General features: G+C 39.7%; 1 protein-coding gene across 6 annotated transcripts in view; it reads left to right on the top strand.

Moving 5' to 3' along the window:
* The window catches only part of LOC134678720 (F-actin-monooxygenase Mical-like), a 198,146-nt gene that overhangs the window by 162,404 nt on the left and 17,295 nt on the right, over positions 1-18,447 (top strand). For 4 of the 6 annotated variants that reach the window (XM_063537382.1, XM_063537386.1, XM_063537383.1 and 1 more), the window contains 2 exons: positions 5,479-5,655; positions 10,619-10,703. In XM_063537382.1, coding sequence (XP_063393452.1) covers positions 5,479-5,655; positions 10,619-10,703 — 262 coding nt within the window. The remainder of the gene's footprint in view (positions 1-5,478; positions 5,656-10,618; positions 10,704-18,447) is intronic. The other 2 variants (XM_063537385.1, XM_063537384.1) reach the window with 1 other exon arrangement.

The raw sequence follows: 18,447 nt of genomic DNA, 5'->3' as shown, positions 1-18,447 counted from the left end.
ACGATTTCTCTTCAATTGGCATAATGCTGACAACAGCGACAACAGAATTCCCATTGAAAAAAAATGGCCATTAAAAGTAAAACTTTTTTATTCTCTTCCCGCCTTTTTTATTCAACATTTAAGTGATTTATGTTTGTAATTGCCACGAACGTATCATATCACGTATCAGTTATTAAATAAAAATGAGTGATTCAGACGATTTTGGAGTGAATTTAACGCGACCAGATAACAAAGCAAAGGTATCCGTTGCAAGTGACAGTATATTACCGGAAAAATCGAAAGCCTCGGTACTCGTGCAAAATGACATACTTTTCGCACTTATATCGAAAACTACTATTTTACCATCTCTTTGCAGTAGGATATTATTAACGTGTATATTTTTAGAATCTGCATGAATTGCGCTTTATTATAGTATTTTTTTGTATGATATTTTTGGCCACTATACAAAAGTTATTTGCTCTCAAAGCAAAAATCTCCAACCAAACTTTTCACCTTTTTACGTTATTCTTGTAAAATAATTACTAATAAACTGAAAAAAAAACAAATATCAGCAATGAATTCTACGTCTTCGGTTTATACGAAAATGATACCTAGTAGCCAAACTTGCCCTAGTAGCCACCAGGATCAGAATAGATTTTTTTTAAAGATGACGGGTGGCGGCCATCTTTGTACTCCGCCCTCCCCGACTAGACTCACGCTTCTTATTGCTTCCCAGGCTAGAAATGCTTGGAATTACTCAAAGATCATATGTAATGAAGCTCATAGCTTAATAAAAAAAAAATGGGTCATGTATGGCAGCGATGCATAACTGCTTCCAGTACTATGAACAATCTTAATTTATTTTAATGGAATGACATATTTACTTTTGTTAAGTTTAGGTATGTAATGTAAGGTACTACGTTTTGCCTCAAATAACTTGTTTGGGGCGATTATAACTCCTGGTTTTTTATCAATTAGTATTATTTTAACCGACTTTGTGTATACCCACTGATTTGTTGTCCGTGGTCCTACTGCGTAGTCCTACTGGTAGTACCACGGGCAATTTTTTTTGTCATATACAGGGCGTCCCACGGCTATGCCACATGGAGGGAAAGTACCCTAAATATTGTAGATGGAACATTTTACTGAAAGAAGACATTATTTTAATTTAAAAAACAATTTAAACTGAATTCATAGATTTTTAAATAATTACATGGTTGAACCGGGAATCGAACCCGCCGCACGAGAAAAAAATCATCCTGTAGCTTTATCATACCGATCGAAAGGCTTGATCATAAGGATTATTCTTTGCTAAAAAACATAGTGTCAGAAACAAAAGGAAGACCATGAATTTTAACATTTGATGTGAAATTTAGCGAAATAATCAAAAGAGTGCGGCTTTGTATTCAACAGAATGAGACTACATTTTGAGCATTTGATAAATTAAATTGATTAATTTTGAATTAAAAATGTTAAAATTCATGGGCTTCCTTTTATTTACGACACTATGTTATTTAGCAAAAAATAATCCTTATGAGCGTAGTCATACTAATTATGGAGCTTTTTTGCCGTAACGCTGCATTTTGAGGTGGAAGCAAGCCACTTTGCACGATAATAATGGAGACCAAATAAAACTATTTTTTTCGAAGCACCCGTAATTTCGTCCCTTAGGAGCCGAGAAAAAGCGAGGTCTATTAAAAACAGAAAAAAAATCTACAAGTTTCACGGATCGTCCGATTAAGATAAATTTGGTGTCAATCGAAAGACTATATCTTTTCTTGATGTAAAAAAAATAAAAAAAAAAATATATTAAAGAAATATAGTGTTAGTGTAAAATTATTAAAAAAATACCTTTTACGTTTTAATTTTCAAATAGTGTCTTCCACATTGAAAAATGTCTGCAAATAAGTACTTAATAATAAAGTCAAACATATTTCTTATCAGAAACTGAAAACCGCATCAAAATCGGTTAAGTAGTTTATAAGATTCATGATCCAGAAATTGGCCTAGTTTTATTGACATGACGATTTATAATTAGTGACTAATTTTAAGTACTATATTAAGTTCTAACTATGTTGTGCTTTTCTTATTAATATAAAACACACCTTTATCTATGTATTATTTAAACATTTATACATATGTCTTCAAATTCATTATACAAATTTTATTATGAGGCATTGTGTTTAAAAGCAGGGTTAGTACTTTAATCCCTACCGAATATTGGGCAAATCAAAGTTTTAAAGTTAGTAGGTACATTAAAGTACGTATAATAACATATAATTTTATAAAAATATAGCTTTTTCAGTATTATATTTATCTGTAAAAAGATCTACATTTTATTCTCTTTTTTATTTCATCCTCTAGTTTAACCAGTTTAGCCAGTGTGAATGAAGCTGAAGATGAATAATCTTTTTCATGTAAATATATAATATCATCATATCAGCCTTTAATCGCCCACTGCTGAGCATAGGCCTCTCTTCGAGTACGCCACTTATCCCGGTCCTGAGCCAATCTCATCCAGAAGTGACCCGCAATCTTCGGAATGTCGTCCACCCAACGAGCCAACGGACGCCAGGCACTTCTTTCGTCTGTAAGCGGCCACAATTCCGTTAACATTTTGGCCCACCTGGCATCACTCTGCCTGGCAACATGTCCCGCCCAGCTCCATTTAGGTTTGGTGATGACGCATCCAACGTCTTGCATCTTGGTGCGGCGTCGGATTTCGACCTGCCTCACTCGGTCTTGAAATTTGATGCCGAGCATGGCGCGCTCCTTGGCTCTCTGTGCCACTCGGATTTTATACACAGCCTCTTTAGTGAGCGTTCATGTCTCGACACTGTAGGTCATGGTAGGTAGGACACATTGGTTAAAGAGGCGAGTTTTCAGGCATTGTGGAATGTTAACGGGTTTGAGGATGTCCGCTTGTTTATTGAATGCCGCCCAACCCAGCTGGATTTTCCTGGAGATCTCCTTCTGCTGATGTGTTTTGTCAAATGATAGAATATATCCAAGATACACGTATTTCTCGACCACCTCCTGTCTTTCGTTCCTAACCGTAATGGTTGGAATCGATTTACTAGAGATGTTCGTCATAACTTTAGTCTTGGACGTAGTCAGCTTAAGATCTATTCAAAGAAGCATGGCTTTCAACCATGCCTTGAAGATCTTCCAGGGACTCGGCAAACAAAAAAGGCGGCAGGTGTGACAAGAAGACCCTTGGATATTGATACTGATGATAGTTCTGTCCCATGCAAGCGTTTTTATGACGTCGTCTAGCACTGCCGTCAAAAACTTAGTTGAACTGATATCCCCTTTCGATAGATATTGGGTTACTAAGTTTGTAAAGCCAAACTTGTATTGTTGCCGAGGTATATATGTATAGCTCCTAGAGCAGATCCACGTAGCGATTGTCGATTGAGCAGCGATGGAGAGAGTCAAACACCGCCCAATGCTCGACACTGTCGAAGGATTTTTCGTAATCTACGAAGGCCATGCACAGGGTCCGGTTGTACTCGTGACTTTTCTCCATTAACTGCTTTACCGCATGTATATGGTCGACTGTAGAGAATCCGCTCCGGACATCAGCCTGCTCGGGAGGTTGGCATTCATCGAGGATACAAGTTAGGCGGTTGCATAAAACTTTTACAAAGAGTTTGTACGTATGGGAAAGGAGGCTTGTGGGGCGAAAATTCGGCTTCGATATATCTCCTTTTTTATGTAAGATGGTGACTATGGCCGTTTTCCACATATAAATATATATTATATACATATCCCTAATGTAGATAAATTAAGTACCTTCTAATTTACGTATAATTTACTACGACTTACTCGCCTTTTGGACTATGTAAGACGAAAAATCCCATATAAATAAAAGTAAGCCTTCTGAAACTTGTATCTCAAAAACTGCTGAACCGATTTTGATGCGGTTTTCGTTATTTAGTAAGAAATATATTTGACTTTAACCAAAAATACTTATTTTCAGACATTCTTCAAAGTCGAAGACATTATTTGCAAGAATAAAGCGCAAAAGAGAAAAAAATGTTTTTTAATAATTTCACACTAATATTGTTTGAAAAGATTTTGTATTTATTTTTTTTATGTTAAAAAAAGTGATTTTCTTTCAAATGATATAATTTTTTTCAATATTTGTTGTTCCCTGAAACTTGTGGATTTTTTTTCTTTTTCCTAATAGACCTCGCTAAATCTCGGCTCCTAAGGGGTGAATTTTTGGGTGCTTTGGAAAAAATCGCTTACTTTGGTGTCTACTATCACCATGCAAAGCGGCTTGCTTCCACCTTAAAGTGCAGCTTTGTTTTCATAATACGTATGACTATCAAGCCTTTCGATCGGTATGATAAAGCTACAGGGTGATTTTTTTTCTCGTGCGGCGGGTTCGATTCCCGGTTCAACCATGTAATTATTTAAAAATCTATGAATGCAGTATAAATCGTTTTTTAAATTAAAATAATGTCTTCTTTCAGTAAAATGTTCCATCTACAATATTTAGGGTACTTTCCCTCCATGTGGCATAGCCGTGGGACGCCCTGTATATTTGTTTAAATACAGAACGCACCCATAAAGTTAGACAATGACAATATTTTGTGACAGTGACACTATTTGTTATTATTGTTTGCAATTTTAACATCTAAAATAGGCGATCGATAATTCGAATGCTAAGGATTTAAGTTATTGATTCAAAACCCTTGATTTAATATAAGTAATCTTTTATTTTGAGGAACTCGAGTGTACCGTACCGACAGGACCGATATCATGTTTGACAGGTAGGTTGGTAGGAACAGTTTGTATGGGAAATCTAAATTCTTTGTTTTTACTATCTTTCTCTGAATTTTTCAATATTTTCTCACCGTTTAAACCTTCCGTGGACTACAAATAATTCAATACGAAAATTAACTAAATCGGTCCAGCCGTTTTCGAGTTTTAGCCAGACAAACAACAGCTTTATAGTTTTATTGTATAGAGAATATTTATTTAATAAAAAACTTTAAACCGACATTCGAACGGTACTACTAATCACTAAGGGGTCCACTGATTAACAGTCCGCCGGACGGTATCGGCCTGTTAGTTGTTCGGAACTGTCAAAATTTTGTTCTAACTGACAGGCCGATACTGTCCAGCGGACTGTTAATCAGTGGGCCCCTTAACGAGCTCCCGCAAACCGAAAGAAAAACAGACAGCTTATGCTCAGCTTATGACAGACAGCGAACTGCAGTTGAGCATAAGCTGTCTGTTTTTCTTTCGGTTTGCGGGAGCTCGTTAAGGGGCCCACTGATTAACAGTCCGCCGCAATAAAACTATAAAGTATCGTTACACTCGTGTAACGGATATATTTAATATAATAAACAGATTATCTCGTAGGCAATAAAATATATGGAAGTATGCATGCTCCTTAAGTATGTATGAGTGAGAGAGAGTCTGTAAATACACAATATCATTGATTTTATGTTCATTCATAGCTATAACGTTCGCTTTTCTCATCAGACTCACCGCCCTTAACCAAACTAACAGCAGGGCCGTCGGACGTGGACGAGCGCGACGCAATGCAGCTGTGGTTCGAGGCGCGGTGGGCGCGGCTGGTGGCGCAGCGCCGGGCCCGTGACCCGCGCCGCGACGGCCGACTGGCCCGGCTGGAGCGGCGACTATCCCGGCCGCTGTCAGGTGACTACCCCTCGTTGGTCGTACTTGTATAATAAGAGGGGCACGGACGCTAACAGTTGTGCTCGATTCGCGGTGGACGCGGCTGGTGGCGCAGCGCCGGGCCCGTGACCCGCGCCGCGACGGCCGACTGGCTCCGCGGGAGCGGTGAATGCCTCGGCCGCAGTCAGGTGACTACCCCTCGTTGGTCCTACTTGTACAATAAGAGGGGTACGGCCGCTAACAGCTGTGTTCGATTCGCGGTGGACGCGGCTGGTGGCGCAGCGGCGGGCCCGTGACCCGCACCGGGCCCCCGACCCGCGCCGCGACGGCCGACTGGCCCGGCTGGGGCGGTGAATGCCCCGGCCGCAGTCAGGTGAATAGCCCTCGTTGGTCCTACTTGTACTCGTACAGTAAGAGGGACACGGATGCTAGCAGCTGTGTTCGATGCGTGGTGAGCGCGCGTACAACCATATGTGTAGGATAGTTTTATAGACCGTATCGTTAATTATAGGGACAACTTAGCCGTTTTTTTGGTATTATATTTTTATTTTAAAATTACACATGTGTTTAATTAGTGTTTTAATATGGTACCTACACATTTCGTCCTGGGAGCTCGACGTAAAGCATATGGTTTGGATGAAATTTACCATTTACCCAATCCTCTCGAGTAACAATAACGACTGCTGACATACTACAAGAAAATTTGCGGTTTGCGAACAAGACAATATGACACAAAAAAAAATCGTACTATGTAAACAGCAATTACACATGTCATGATTCGTATACCGAAAAATCTGGACATAGTCTAAGCATTTCTTTTCGATAAAAAAAAAAGTTTACGATCTGGCATGGTGGCCTTTTAGAGAATATGGCATGTTACTTACGACAACTCTGACTTTGACATCTAATATAACTATCATGGAGCATTTCTTTCGACCCGCTCTAGCGATGGATCAACGCCATGAATGTCCGTTAGGCCATGGTTTTTAGCTTATTCTTCTAGCTGTCTCCGTCATTTCGCTTGCAACAGAAATTGAAGGGATTCCAAAACGTGGGGTGAAAAATCGTATTTATGTAAATATAAAAATTCACCACATTTATTCCGCACTGTTCATTTTTGCTCAATTGAACAATCATGAAGAGGACACTTAGATAATATTATCATGTTTTGGCTATTATTTATTATTATTTATTCAGAGCCCACTGTGTCCCACTGCTGGGCAAAGGCCTCCCCCCTCTTCCTCCACTCGTCTCTATTTAGTGTTTTGCTATACGGTATTAACCCTTTAACCGCCAGAGTCTGATATATAAGACATTACATATCCAGCTCATTTCGCCACAGTCTGATAAATAAGACAAAGATCTGATTTTGTTTTTACAGCACATTTATAACTCCCGGAACTATGCCAACCTTACTCCGCGTGGTACAATTACTGTCGGTGGCGACATGAGCACGCTCGATCAAAAATTGTTGGCGGTTAAAAGGTTAAAAGCATCATAAAGTCCCTAAAATAAAAAAATGACAAACCTTAAATCATATACTTATAACTTAAAAATTAAAGAAGAGAGCTTTGAGGAACTAACGACATTGGTGACGTCAACAATAAGTAACATAGATGTAAAACTTGAGAAGAAGGAGATTGACAGATTACAGAGACTGGGCAAGAGAAAAGTAGCAGGAAAAACTCTCCTAGCAACAACAACCCTTCAGAAAAAGATTCATGTTTCTCAAAAATAAAAAGAAGATGAAAGAAAACACATACATCACCCACGACTTGACAAGAGAGGCCCTACAGTCGAAAAAAGAAAAAGGGACAAACCTGAAAAAGGATAGTGAAAAACGAAAAAGGTCAGAAAGTCGAAGCCCTAATAGCCAATTTCAAAGCCCTTTTCAAAACCAAGGCACCTCAAAAGTGCAAAGAAAAGACGCATTTCAATTCATGCGAGAGAAAGCATTGTATTGTATTGTATTGTACAACAACACAGGAATCCGGAACACAACCACAACATTTCAAACCACAACAGTTAAATCATCTTCCACCACGGCTGGTCCCCGAGGGAGAACTAGACCATTTCTCTCCAGCCAAAAGATGTGGCACACTCCAAATCGTAACGCTAAATGCAAGAACACTTAGAACACATGAAAGCTTACTATAATTAGTTAGCACTATATTTGCCATATTTCATGCTTTCAGCATGAAATATGGCATAATAGGCATATCAGAAATGAGAAGACTGGGCGAAAAGATTGAACACCACGGCAGCTATATACTGTACCGCAAAGGAGAAACTGCAGGTCATTGGATTTTTAATTAAAGACTCTCTTAGGGGATGTATACAGGAATTCACAGTAGTATCAGACAGATTAGCCATACTAAATATGAAGTTTCCTGGGTATAAGAAGCCATGGTCCGTTATTCAGGTGTATGCACCGACAGAAAAATCTGAAAAATCGGTACTTGAAACATTTTGCCATGAGATTTTACTAGCAATAAAAAATAATGCTGAAAATCATATTATCTTAATGGGAGACTTCAATGCCCAAATTGGAGCTATTCAAACCAATTGTGAATATACAATCGGGAAATTTGGACATAGAAAAAGAAGTCACAATGGGCAGAAATTAGTTGAATTTTCAATGGAGCATAACCTATCAGTCCTGAATTCATTTTTCAAAAAGAACAGAAATAATAAATGGACATGGATTTCTCCTGATGGTTCCTATAAAAATGAAATTGACTACATAATGAGCAACTGTCGAAAGGCTTTTACTGACACTACTGTTATAAGCAACTTAAACTTTAATACAAATGAATGGTACGCTGCTCCATGAGGAAAATAGAAATTAAAAAACCTCGCAGCCACTTTAAAAAAATTGGTCACACAAATCTCAGTCACGGTAAAAGCATGGGGCTCGAACAACTGAAAAATCTAATAATGGATGATAAGATGGAAACAACGCAAAAATATGATATACTAGAAAAAGAACTCCAAGCCAACTTTTCATTCCACAGTATCACCTATAATCCCAGCAAATACCAATTAAGCGATTATACTTTAAAATTAATAGATGAAAGACAGCGCTTATATCTCACCAATACAAGAAAGAAAAAGTACAACAAATAGCAGACCTGAGTAAAAAAAATCAGAAAAAGCATACGTAAAGATCGGAAGGTCAAGAGGCTACAAACTTTCGAACATCACATACAAAAAAGAGGAGGAGTAAAGAAAGCTTTGAAAGAACTCCGGGAATCAGGCAAAGAATGGATACCAAAGCTCAAGGAAAAGGCAAAAACCATCTCAATAAGACAGAACATCAGTGACACGGCCACAAGGTTTTATTGTCAACTGTATGCTGACTCTAGTTTGAAATCAACAAACCCCTACAGTATTTAAATTAAATACCTGCACACAACAAGCAAAAGAAAATGAAACCATACCAGTTATCCTACCCTGTGAAGTTGAAAAAGCAATTAAAAGTCAAAAGATGGAAAAGTCCCCAGGACCAGACCGAATGACAAATGAACTAATTAGAGGATCAATAGAAGAATTAGGTCCAATACTCACCAACATTTTCAACAAAATTTTAATATGTGGCCAGATCCCCAAGCAATGGGCTAAATCTCATATTATCTTTCTACATAATAAGTTTTTGGCAAAAATTTCATTTTTGGTACAAGCTTTTATCGCTGACTGTACTTTTCTTCCCACAGGCAACTAATACTCATCGAGACAATTCTAAAAACCCCAAACACAATGAGGTTTCGTTGTTTCATCACTGAGTTCCTATGGCCACCTCCGGTCTCCATCATCAGATCAGCTCGATGACACCATAATATTGCATTGTCACCTGACTTACCTACGTATGTATGCAAAATTTCAGCTCAATCGGAAACCGGGAAGTGGATCAAATTTGACATGCAAGATTTGATTACAGACATACAACGGTCAGGTGAAACTAAATAAAAGCTTGTAAAAAAGGCGATGAGGAAAATATTAAAAATTACAGACCCATAAGCCTTACGTCGAATGTTTACAAAGTCTTTGCGAAGGTAGTATTGGACAGAATTAGCAGTTGGCTAGATGAACAGCAACCGGTCGAACAAGCGGGCTTTAGGCAAGGGTTCTCAACTATAGACCATATTCATACAATCAAGCAGGTAATTGAGAAATACTAGGAATATAAAAAAGACAAAATAATACACATGCCAAGAGTTAGACCAGGTTGTCCCTATACTTAACGATACGGTCTTTAGTATTAAATGTCCAATAATTTTCCGTTTCTATTCTCAATAGTGTTCATAATAGCTTTCCTTTCACTCATTCTTCGTAACACCTCCTCATTCGTTATCCTGTCTCTCCAACAACGTAATGCTCTCCATTCGTCTCCAGCTCCACATTTCCAATGCTTCAATTCTCTTCCTGTCTCTTAGGGTTATTGTCCACGTTTTACTTCCATAAAGAGCTATTCTTAACGAGCAAGTGTGATGAAATAGTTATTTGTTTTACAAGGGGGCAAAGTTGTTGTTTAACCGCTCGTGCTAATATCGATACCCGAGCAAGCGAAAGATTCAATTCCAAAATGCGAAAAATGGAATCTGGAGCGTTGCGAGGGTTTCAATTCCAAAATGCGAAAAATGGAATCTGGAGCGTTGCGAGGGTTTCAAAGCACGAGGGTTAAACAAAATTTGGCCCAGTGAAACACAAAATTTTTCATCACACCAACCTGAAGCAAATATTAAATGTAAAATATCAAATAAAATCAAACCAAATCAAATCCAAATGAATGTTATTAAATATTTATCATCCAAAATCATCATTTAAAAGTCAATTCTACCAGAAAACATAAGAAAACGACTCAAAATTTGCATTTCATTACTTTGTCTCACATGTGAATTACTGATAACAAAGTGTAATCTGTTTTTGAAGTGTAAGGTAAGCCTTTCCGAGCTGGTGTGGTGAAAAGAATATTGTGTTATTCCAGCGGAGCAACAGGCGGCGACGGTGGCTGAGCTGGTGCAGGTGTCGGCGCAGCGTGAGGCGCACCAGGCGCTGATGGCCGCTGACAGGTACAGGGCTACACTGTACCGTAATGTCACATACCTACATAATGAAATGACACACTTTGCACACTTGCTATGAAATGTACAAACAGCAACATTATTACAAAATGCATAAGGTCCACCGAAGTACAGTTAACAGTGTGGGCGATGGTACTATCCTAGTGCATCCTTTGTGTAAAATGAAGTCATTTTTACGTCATCTGCACTAAAAGTTCGAACCCTAGAAATAAGGGCTGGCTATGTTGTAACTTGTAAATTGAGTTGATAAGTATAGGTAGGTACTTGTTGTGACCAGGGTCACACAGCTGTTAATAATGCTATACGGGGAGTGCGCGTTGGAGGGTCTGCCATCTTGTGGAATCATTAAGTATAGGTATATCTCGGAATAATTAACTATACTATACATTTACACTCCACGCCAAAGTAGGAGCTGCCCTCTACAGTTCGCGTACATTTTATGTGCATTGTAGGCTCGGCCATCTTGTGGTCTACATTGGAAACTTTAACTTGACATTTACAGCTCGCGCTAGGGTTTGCATTTCGAAATTCTGGAATCTCGGACAAAATTTCCGATATTTTTGGGTTGTTGCATAATATTTTTCCCACTTCTACATTTTCTTGATATTTTCAGTAGACTCGGGAATATTCTAGAATAAATCTAGTACTTATATAGTAGTATGTTCTCGAATCTTTCACGTAGGGTATATAAGCGCGGGTTTATTACAGGGATTTAGTTAAAATCGAAAAAATGAACCAACAACATCTTCGAGCGATTTACTTATACGAACACAAATTGGGAACCAGTTCGAGGGAAACAAATAAGATTAACACTGCTTTTGGCCCAAACACTACTACCGATCGAAGAGTACGAAATTGGTTCCGGCGCTTTAATGAAGGAGCCACAAGTCTAAAAGACATTCCTCATACTGGTCGCCCCGTCACTTTTGACGAAGAAGCATTGCAGCGCGAGCTTGAGTTGCATCCGGCTTCCACCACCAGGTATTTAGAGAAAACTCTAAAATATCACTACAGTACCATAGATCGCCATCTGCAGTCGATGGGTTACCGTAAAGTTTTGTCAAGATGGACGCCTCATGCTTTGACCGATGCTCAACGTGCATTACGTGTCAACATTTGTGAAAGTCTGCTGCTGCGCCCCCAAAGAAAGAGCTTCCTGGAGTCAATCACCACTGGAGACGAGTCCTGGGTCTTGTATGAGAACGTTACACGAAAAGCGTTTTGGATGCCTTCCGATAAACGGCCTCCAACACAGCCTAAAAGCAGTCCACATGGCCAGAAACTTCTCCTGTCAGTTTTCTGGGATTCGCAAGGAATGTTGTTTTGGGAGTTACTGGACGACCATCAGACTATCAATGCCGAAGCCTACGCGAATCAACTACAGAAGTTGGCGAACGCTGTTAAAGAAAAAAGGCCAAAACGACTCGAAGTATCATTACTTCATCATAATGCAAGACCACATACGGCGAAAATGACCTGTAAATTTCTAGACGAGCTCGGTTGGACAACAATACCTCACCCACCTTATAGCCCTGATCTAGCACCTTCCGACTATCATCTTTTTCGGGCTTTGAAACAGCATCTTCGTGAAAAGATAAAGTAGCATACACCAAAACACCTATTTACCTATTTCAAAAATTATCCTTTTATACTGAAACTTGTCGACCTAAAAGAAATACAATGAAGATGAAGGTAATAATCCCGAGATATAAATCTGCAGGATTTAAGGGAAGTTTCAGGTACGCCGCTTGAAAAATATGGAATAATTTACCACCCCCAGTTAGGCTAAAAAGCTGCTTGCTCCTCACCTTTAAAAAACATTGCAAAATATTATTATTTAACAAACAGGCTGAAGCGGCGAACCTAAGATAAATAAAATAAGTACCTGACTAAATCACCTGTTAAAGTACTATATTTTCCACATTTCGTTCACTTTAATTTAATTTAATATATTATGTATTATGATGGTATTATGTAGATGTTAAAACGCGGTTTAAACAAATTGATCTGTAGAGGTGCGAAGGGAATCTGGTTCTGGCTGAAAAACAGCGCTGAAGTGTCACCCATGTGGGCGGGCATTTTCAGCATCATGCTGACGCCAAAACCGTTTGCCACATTATTTAGAAATAATTATAACTTATACTTAATATAAAATTGAAAAACCAGAACGGGATAAAAAACGAGCGAAGAAGAGAGATGGCGCCTTACAAATTTCTAAAAAAGTTTTTGACACGTATCTCGAATACAACGCACGTATGATAAGAAAAACTGTTTAAATCTATTATCTACATATGAGAATAAAACTAGAGCATAAAAACTATCGCTTTCGATGCGTATTTAATTTACAATAAGTAAAAGAAATTTTCATAACAATCTTGATTTTACGACGTTCGACCATTTCTCGACAACTCTTGGTTCGTTTCGTTTCGGTACTTTCGGTGTAAAGTAATCTAAATTATGTTTGTCATGTTGGTATACAGTTATTTCTACGTGTTTTTATACGAAGTAAAATAAAAAGTGATGTCAACCTCAACCTTAGTTATGCCCATATGAGTGACATATTGTGTGATATGCCATTTATGACTTATCAATCAAATTAATATTATCATATTATTAATAATTTGTATTTTGTTGTATTAAATTTCTTTTTGAGTTATATTACCTATTCAAAATGACTTTTATAGCTTCGGCAAACATTGTCATTCGTCCGGAGAACGGGCTGCCGAGATGGGCTAAAAACACAAAGTTACACGTTGCACGTTGATAGCAAGTTATAACGTAGGTAGATAAAGTGCATGTTCAGATATTTTTGAGCGACCAGATGAAAATAAGCAAATGTACAGTCAGCAGTCAGCCAAATATCGTAATATAACTTTGTTGCCATAGAAATAAGGATGTGTACTGATATAGTGGCGAAATATTGAGAGACCACAGCGGCTCGGACACTGAGAGAATGGGAGAGGATCGTGCCGAGAGCGTACTTGGGACAACGAAATGAGAGACAGCCGATGGACGTCCTATTAGGTACCGCTGAAACGACGTTGTTGCTTCATTTCATTTCATTTCATTTATTTCCTTGCTTTGTGTGTACAGTAGGTCTTATTAATAAATGATGTCTCAACACAACCCTGAGAGGGCACTGCAATCCACTTACAATGCTCAATACCTGTTCAACCTCCGCCATTCCGACTAGCGAGACCTATCGCAAGACCGAGAAACATGCCGTGATCCGGTGTCGGAGGCCAGGACTCACTTTGCGTCGTTGCGTCACCGTAGCCGTAGTAGGTAAGTATAATGTTAATATCCAGAAAGGGAAATGGGGACTACGTTTGTATGAAAAGGCGATTTATGGGCGGTGGTCGTTCATATTAATTCTTAAGGCGGAAATTAATCTAATGAACGTTTTTGCAACTATAGTTCGTTTTTTTTAGCATTAGAAATTAGGTAACCAATCTTGAAGTGTCTTTTAATTGAAAAACACATTTTAAAAATAAGTTACGGCAAATATGTAACAATTATGAATCTAATAATACGATCATTTATATTCTTCTGCTTTCATAAGTAATAGTTTTTGAATTTTAAAAAGCGTTTTTCAATTAAAAGACGTCAGAAGGCCCGAAGCGTCCAGGATTTAAGTGCTATAACACAGAACAATAGTACAAGTGTCTAAATGCCAGTGGCGTGCAGTGGAGATAAGACTTAAATCGGGCTCTAGAAGAGTCATTCTTGAAGGAATGTAACGCAAACTATAAAAATCGGCAACTTTTTTTTTGGTCATTTTGTATAGACTGCCTACCCTAGTGCCTACCTTTTTTTGTATGCACTGCACGCCACTGCTAAATGCGAAGGCCGAAGGCCGAGCTCCGCGTAGGGCCGAAGGCCCGAAGCGTCCAAGATGTCAGTGCTTTAGCACAGAAAAATAGTAAAAGTGTCTAAATGCGAAGGCCGAAGGCCGAGCTCCGCGTAAGGCCGAAGGCCCGAAGCGTCCAGAATGTTAGTGCTTTAACACAGAATAATAGTACAAGGGTCTAAATGCGAAGACCGAAGGCCGAGCTCCGCGTAGGGCCGAAGGCCCGAAGCGTCCAGTATTTAAGTGCTATAACACAGAACAATAGTAAAAGTGTCTAAATTCGAAGGCCGAAGGCCGAGCTCCGCGTAGGACCGAAGGCCCGAAGCGTCCAGGATTTAAGCACTATAACACAAAACAATAGCACAAGTGTCTAAATGCGAAGGCCGAAGGCCGAGCTCCTCGTAGGGCCGAAGGCCCGAAGCGTCCAATACATCAGTGTTTTAGCACAGAACAATAATACAAGTGTCTAAATGCGAAGGCCGAAGGCCGAGCTCCGCGTAGGGCCGAAGGCCCGAAGCGTCCAGGATGTTAGTGCTTTAACACAGAACAATAGTACAAGTGTCTAAATGCGAAGGCCGAAGGCCGAGCTCCGCGTAGGGCCGAAGGCCCGAAGCGTCCAGGATTTAAGTGCTTTAACATAGAACAGTAGTACAAGTGTCTAAATGCGAAGGCCGAGCTCCGCGTAGGACCGAAGGCCCGAAGCGTGCAGGACATCAGTGCTTTAGCACAGAAAAATAGTACAAGTGTAATGACTCTTCTAGAGCCCGATTTAAGTCTTATCTCCACTGCACGCCACTGGCATTTAGACACTTGTACTATTGTTCTGTGTTATAGCACTTAAATCCTGGACGCTTCGGGCCTTCGGCCCTACGCGGAGCTCGGCCTTCGGCCTTCGCATTTAGACACTTGTATTATTGTTCTGTGCTAAAACACTGATGTCCTGGACGCTTCGGGCCTTCGGCCCTACGCGGAGCTCGGCCTTCGGCCTTCGCATTTAGACACTTGTACTATTGTTCTGTGTTAAAGCACTAACATCCTGGACGCTTCGGGCCTTCGGCCCTACGCGGAGCTCGGCCTTCGGCCTTCGCATTTAGACACTTGTATTATTGTTCTGTGCTAAAACACTGATGTCCTGGACGCTTCGGGCCTTCGGCCCTACGCGGAGCTCGGCCTTCGGCCTTCGCATTTAGACACTTGTATTATTGTTCTGTGCTAAAACACTGATGTCCTGGACGCTTCGGGCCTTCGGCCCTACGCGGAGCTCGGCCTTCGGCCTTCGCATTTAGACACTTGTATTATTGTTCTGTGCTAAAACACTGATGTCCTGGACGCTTCGGGCCTTCGGCCCTACGCGGAGCTCGGCCTTCGGCCTTCGCATTTAGACACTTGTACTATTGTTTTGTGTTATAGTGCTTAAATCCTGGACGCTTCGGGCCTTCGGCCCTACGCGGAGCTCGGCCTTCGGCCTTCGCATTTAGACACTGTTACTATTGTTCTGTGTTATAGCATTTAAATCCTGGACGCTCCGGGCCTTCGGCCCTACGCGGAGCTCGGCCTTCGCATTTAGACACTTGTACTATTGTTCTGTGTTAAAGCACTAACATTCTGGGCGCTTCGGGCATTCGGCCCTACGCGGAGCTCGGCCTTCGGCCTTCGCATTTAGACACTTTTACTATTTTTCTGTGCTAAAGCACTGACATCTTGGACGCTTCGGGCCTTCGGCCCTACGCGGAGCTCGGCCTTCGGCCTTCGCATTTAGACACTTTTACTATTGTTATGTGTTATAGCACTTAAATCCTGGACGCTTCGGGCCTTCGGCCCTACGCGGAGCTCGGCCTTCGGCCTTCGCATTTAGACACTTTTACTATTGTTCTATGTTAAAGCACTTAAATCCTGGACGCTTCGGGCCTTCCGGTCCACACCACGTTTCACGTCAGCCATAGCGGCTGTGTCCCTGATACAGCCTCTCTCATTTTTTTTTCAGAGTTTTAGACTTAGTAGTTTCGGAGATAGAGGGGGGAGAATGGTAATTTTTTGTCTATTTTCTTGAATAACTTCTAGAATTTTTATCGTAAATTTATAAAAAAAATATATTTGAGATTCTCACAATGAGCTCTTTCGTTTGATATGTAACACGACATAGTTTGCAAAACTTTGATTTTTAATTTTATGGTTTACCCCCCAAAAGTAGCCCCTATGTTTAAAATTCATTTGTTGACGTTACATATCCGTCTTTGGGTCACGGACTTACATATGTGTACCACATTTCAACTAAATTGGTCCAGTAGTTTCGGAGCAAATTGGCTGTGACAGACGGACGGACAGACAGACGCACGAGTGATCCTATAAGGGTTCCGTTTTTTCCTTTTGAGGTACGGAACCCTAAAAAGGGGCAAAAAAGTAGATATTTTTTATTCCCCAATTATCTCAAAAAGTATTCATATTTAAGAAACCAAAATTAATACAATACAATACTCTTTATTGCACACCTCACATACACGTAGTTTACAATAAATGGACAATAAAATAAACAAAGACAATAGAGGTAACAACAGGCGGTCTTATCGCTTAAGGGCGATCTCTTCCAGACAACCTTTGGGTATCGGAGACATAAGAATTAGAATATACTGTAGGTGGCGCAAAGAAAAAATATGAAAAGTCGAATTGAATATAACTGAACAACACAAAACATTACTATAGATAAACATACTTAAATACGTATAACCATAAACATACATAGACATACAGACATACATAAAAAGTATATATTAAAGAAAGAAACAACAGTGTCAATATCATAAAAATGAAAACTAAGGTAGGGAAAGATAGTATTCCTTAAGGTTTGATTTGAAGGAGGTAATAGATTGAGAACGTCTTAACTCGACAGGGAGGGAGTTCCATAGTCGAATGGCCCGAAAAGTAAATGAGCAATTATAAAATTTGGAAGAGGAAGATGGCACAGATAGGAGCAAATTTTGAGAGGATCTAAGAGAATTAACATAAGGGAAACGTTCCTTGAGATAGCGGGGAGTTGCAGGATTAAAAAGTATAGAATAAAGAAAAGAAAGTATGTGAGAGTTACGACGATGACGGATAGGGAGCCACTTGAGTTGGGATCGGAAACTGGAAATATGGTCATATTTGCGTAACCCGAATATGAACCGTATGCAGACATTTAAAATGCGCTCAAGTTTATTGAGTTGCTCCTCAGTAAGGTCGAGATAGGAGATATCAGCATAATCAAGAATGGGGAGAAGTAACGTTTGAGCAAGCGCAATTTTAGTAGGTATAGGCAGAAAATTACTAAGTCGCCTGAGAGACCCTATAGCGGCAAACATCTTCCTGCTCACTTCACTCACTTGAGGTACAGTCAGCAGCAGAAGTCGCTATACACTCCAGGTGCTCAAAGAGAGGTCAACGTTTAAACTGTCAAAAAGTTGTTGACTGTCATGGTAGCATTTACTTGTGAGCGCTCAACATGTCACAAATATCTTAACAGTCGCTATTCATTAATTTCTACACTTACAACAAATCATTGATACCTTAGCTGTCAAAAAATCACTGGTATCTAAGCGGTCAACGTGTCAAATATATCTGAACAATATGGAAAAATAGACGTGAAAAGCATACATGTATGGTCGTATATTGAATGAATAATAGCGATGCTAATTTCAGGTAAAGCGTTTTGACAATCATCGAAAGCAGTAGGGTCATTCCAGTGCCGTGTGATTTTTGATTTGAATAAAAAAAATTGAGGATATACTTCATGGTGGCAGAAGTGCTGAACCACCACCAGTTTTTTTTTTTATCTTTTAATTTCCAAGTTTTGCCCATTCGAAGTTAACAGTGGGGTTAAATTCCTGCTTGTACAAAATCAGACCT

Source organism: Cydia fagiglandana, chromosome Z (genome assembly GCF_963556715.1).
Source record: "Cydia fagiglandana chromosome Z, ilCydFagi1.1, whole genome shotgun sequence".
Classification (NCBI taxonomy): Eukaryota; Metazoa; Arthropoda; class Insecta; order Lepidoptera; family Tortricidae; genus Cydia; species Cydia fagiglandana.
This window is presented reverse-complemented; position numbering and strand designations above follow the sequence as displayed.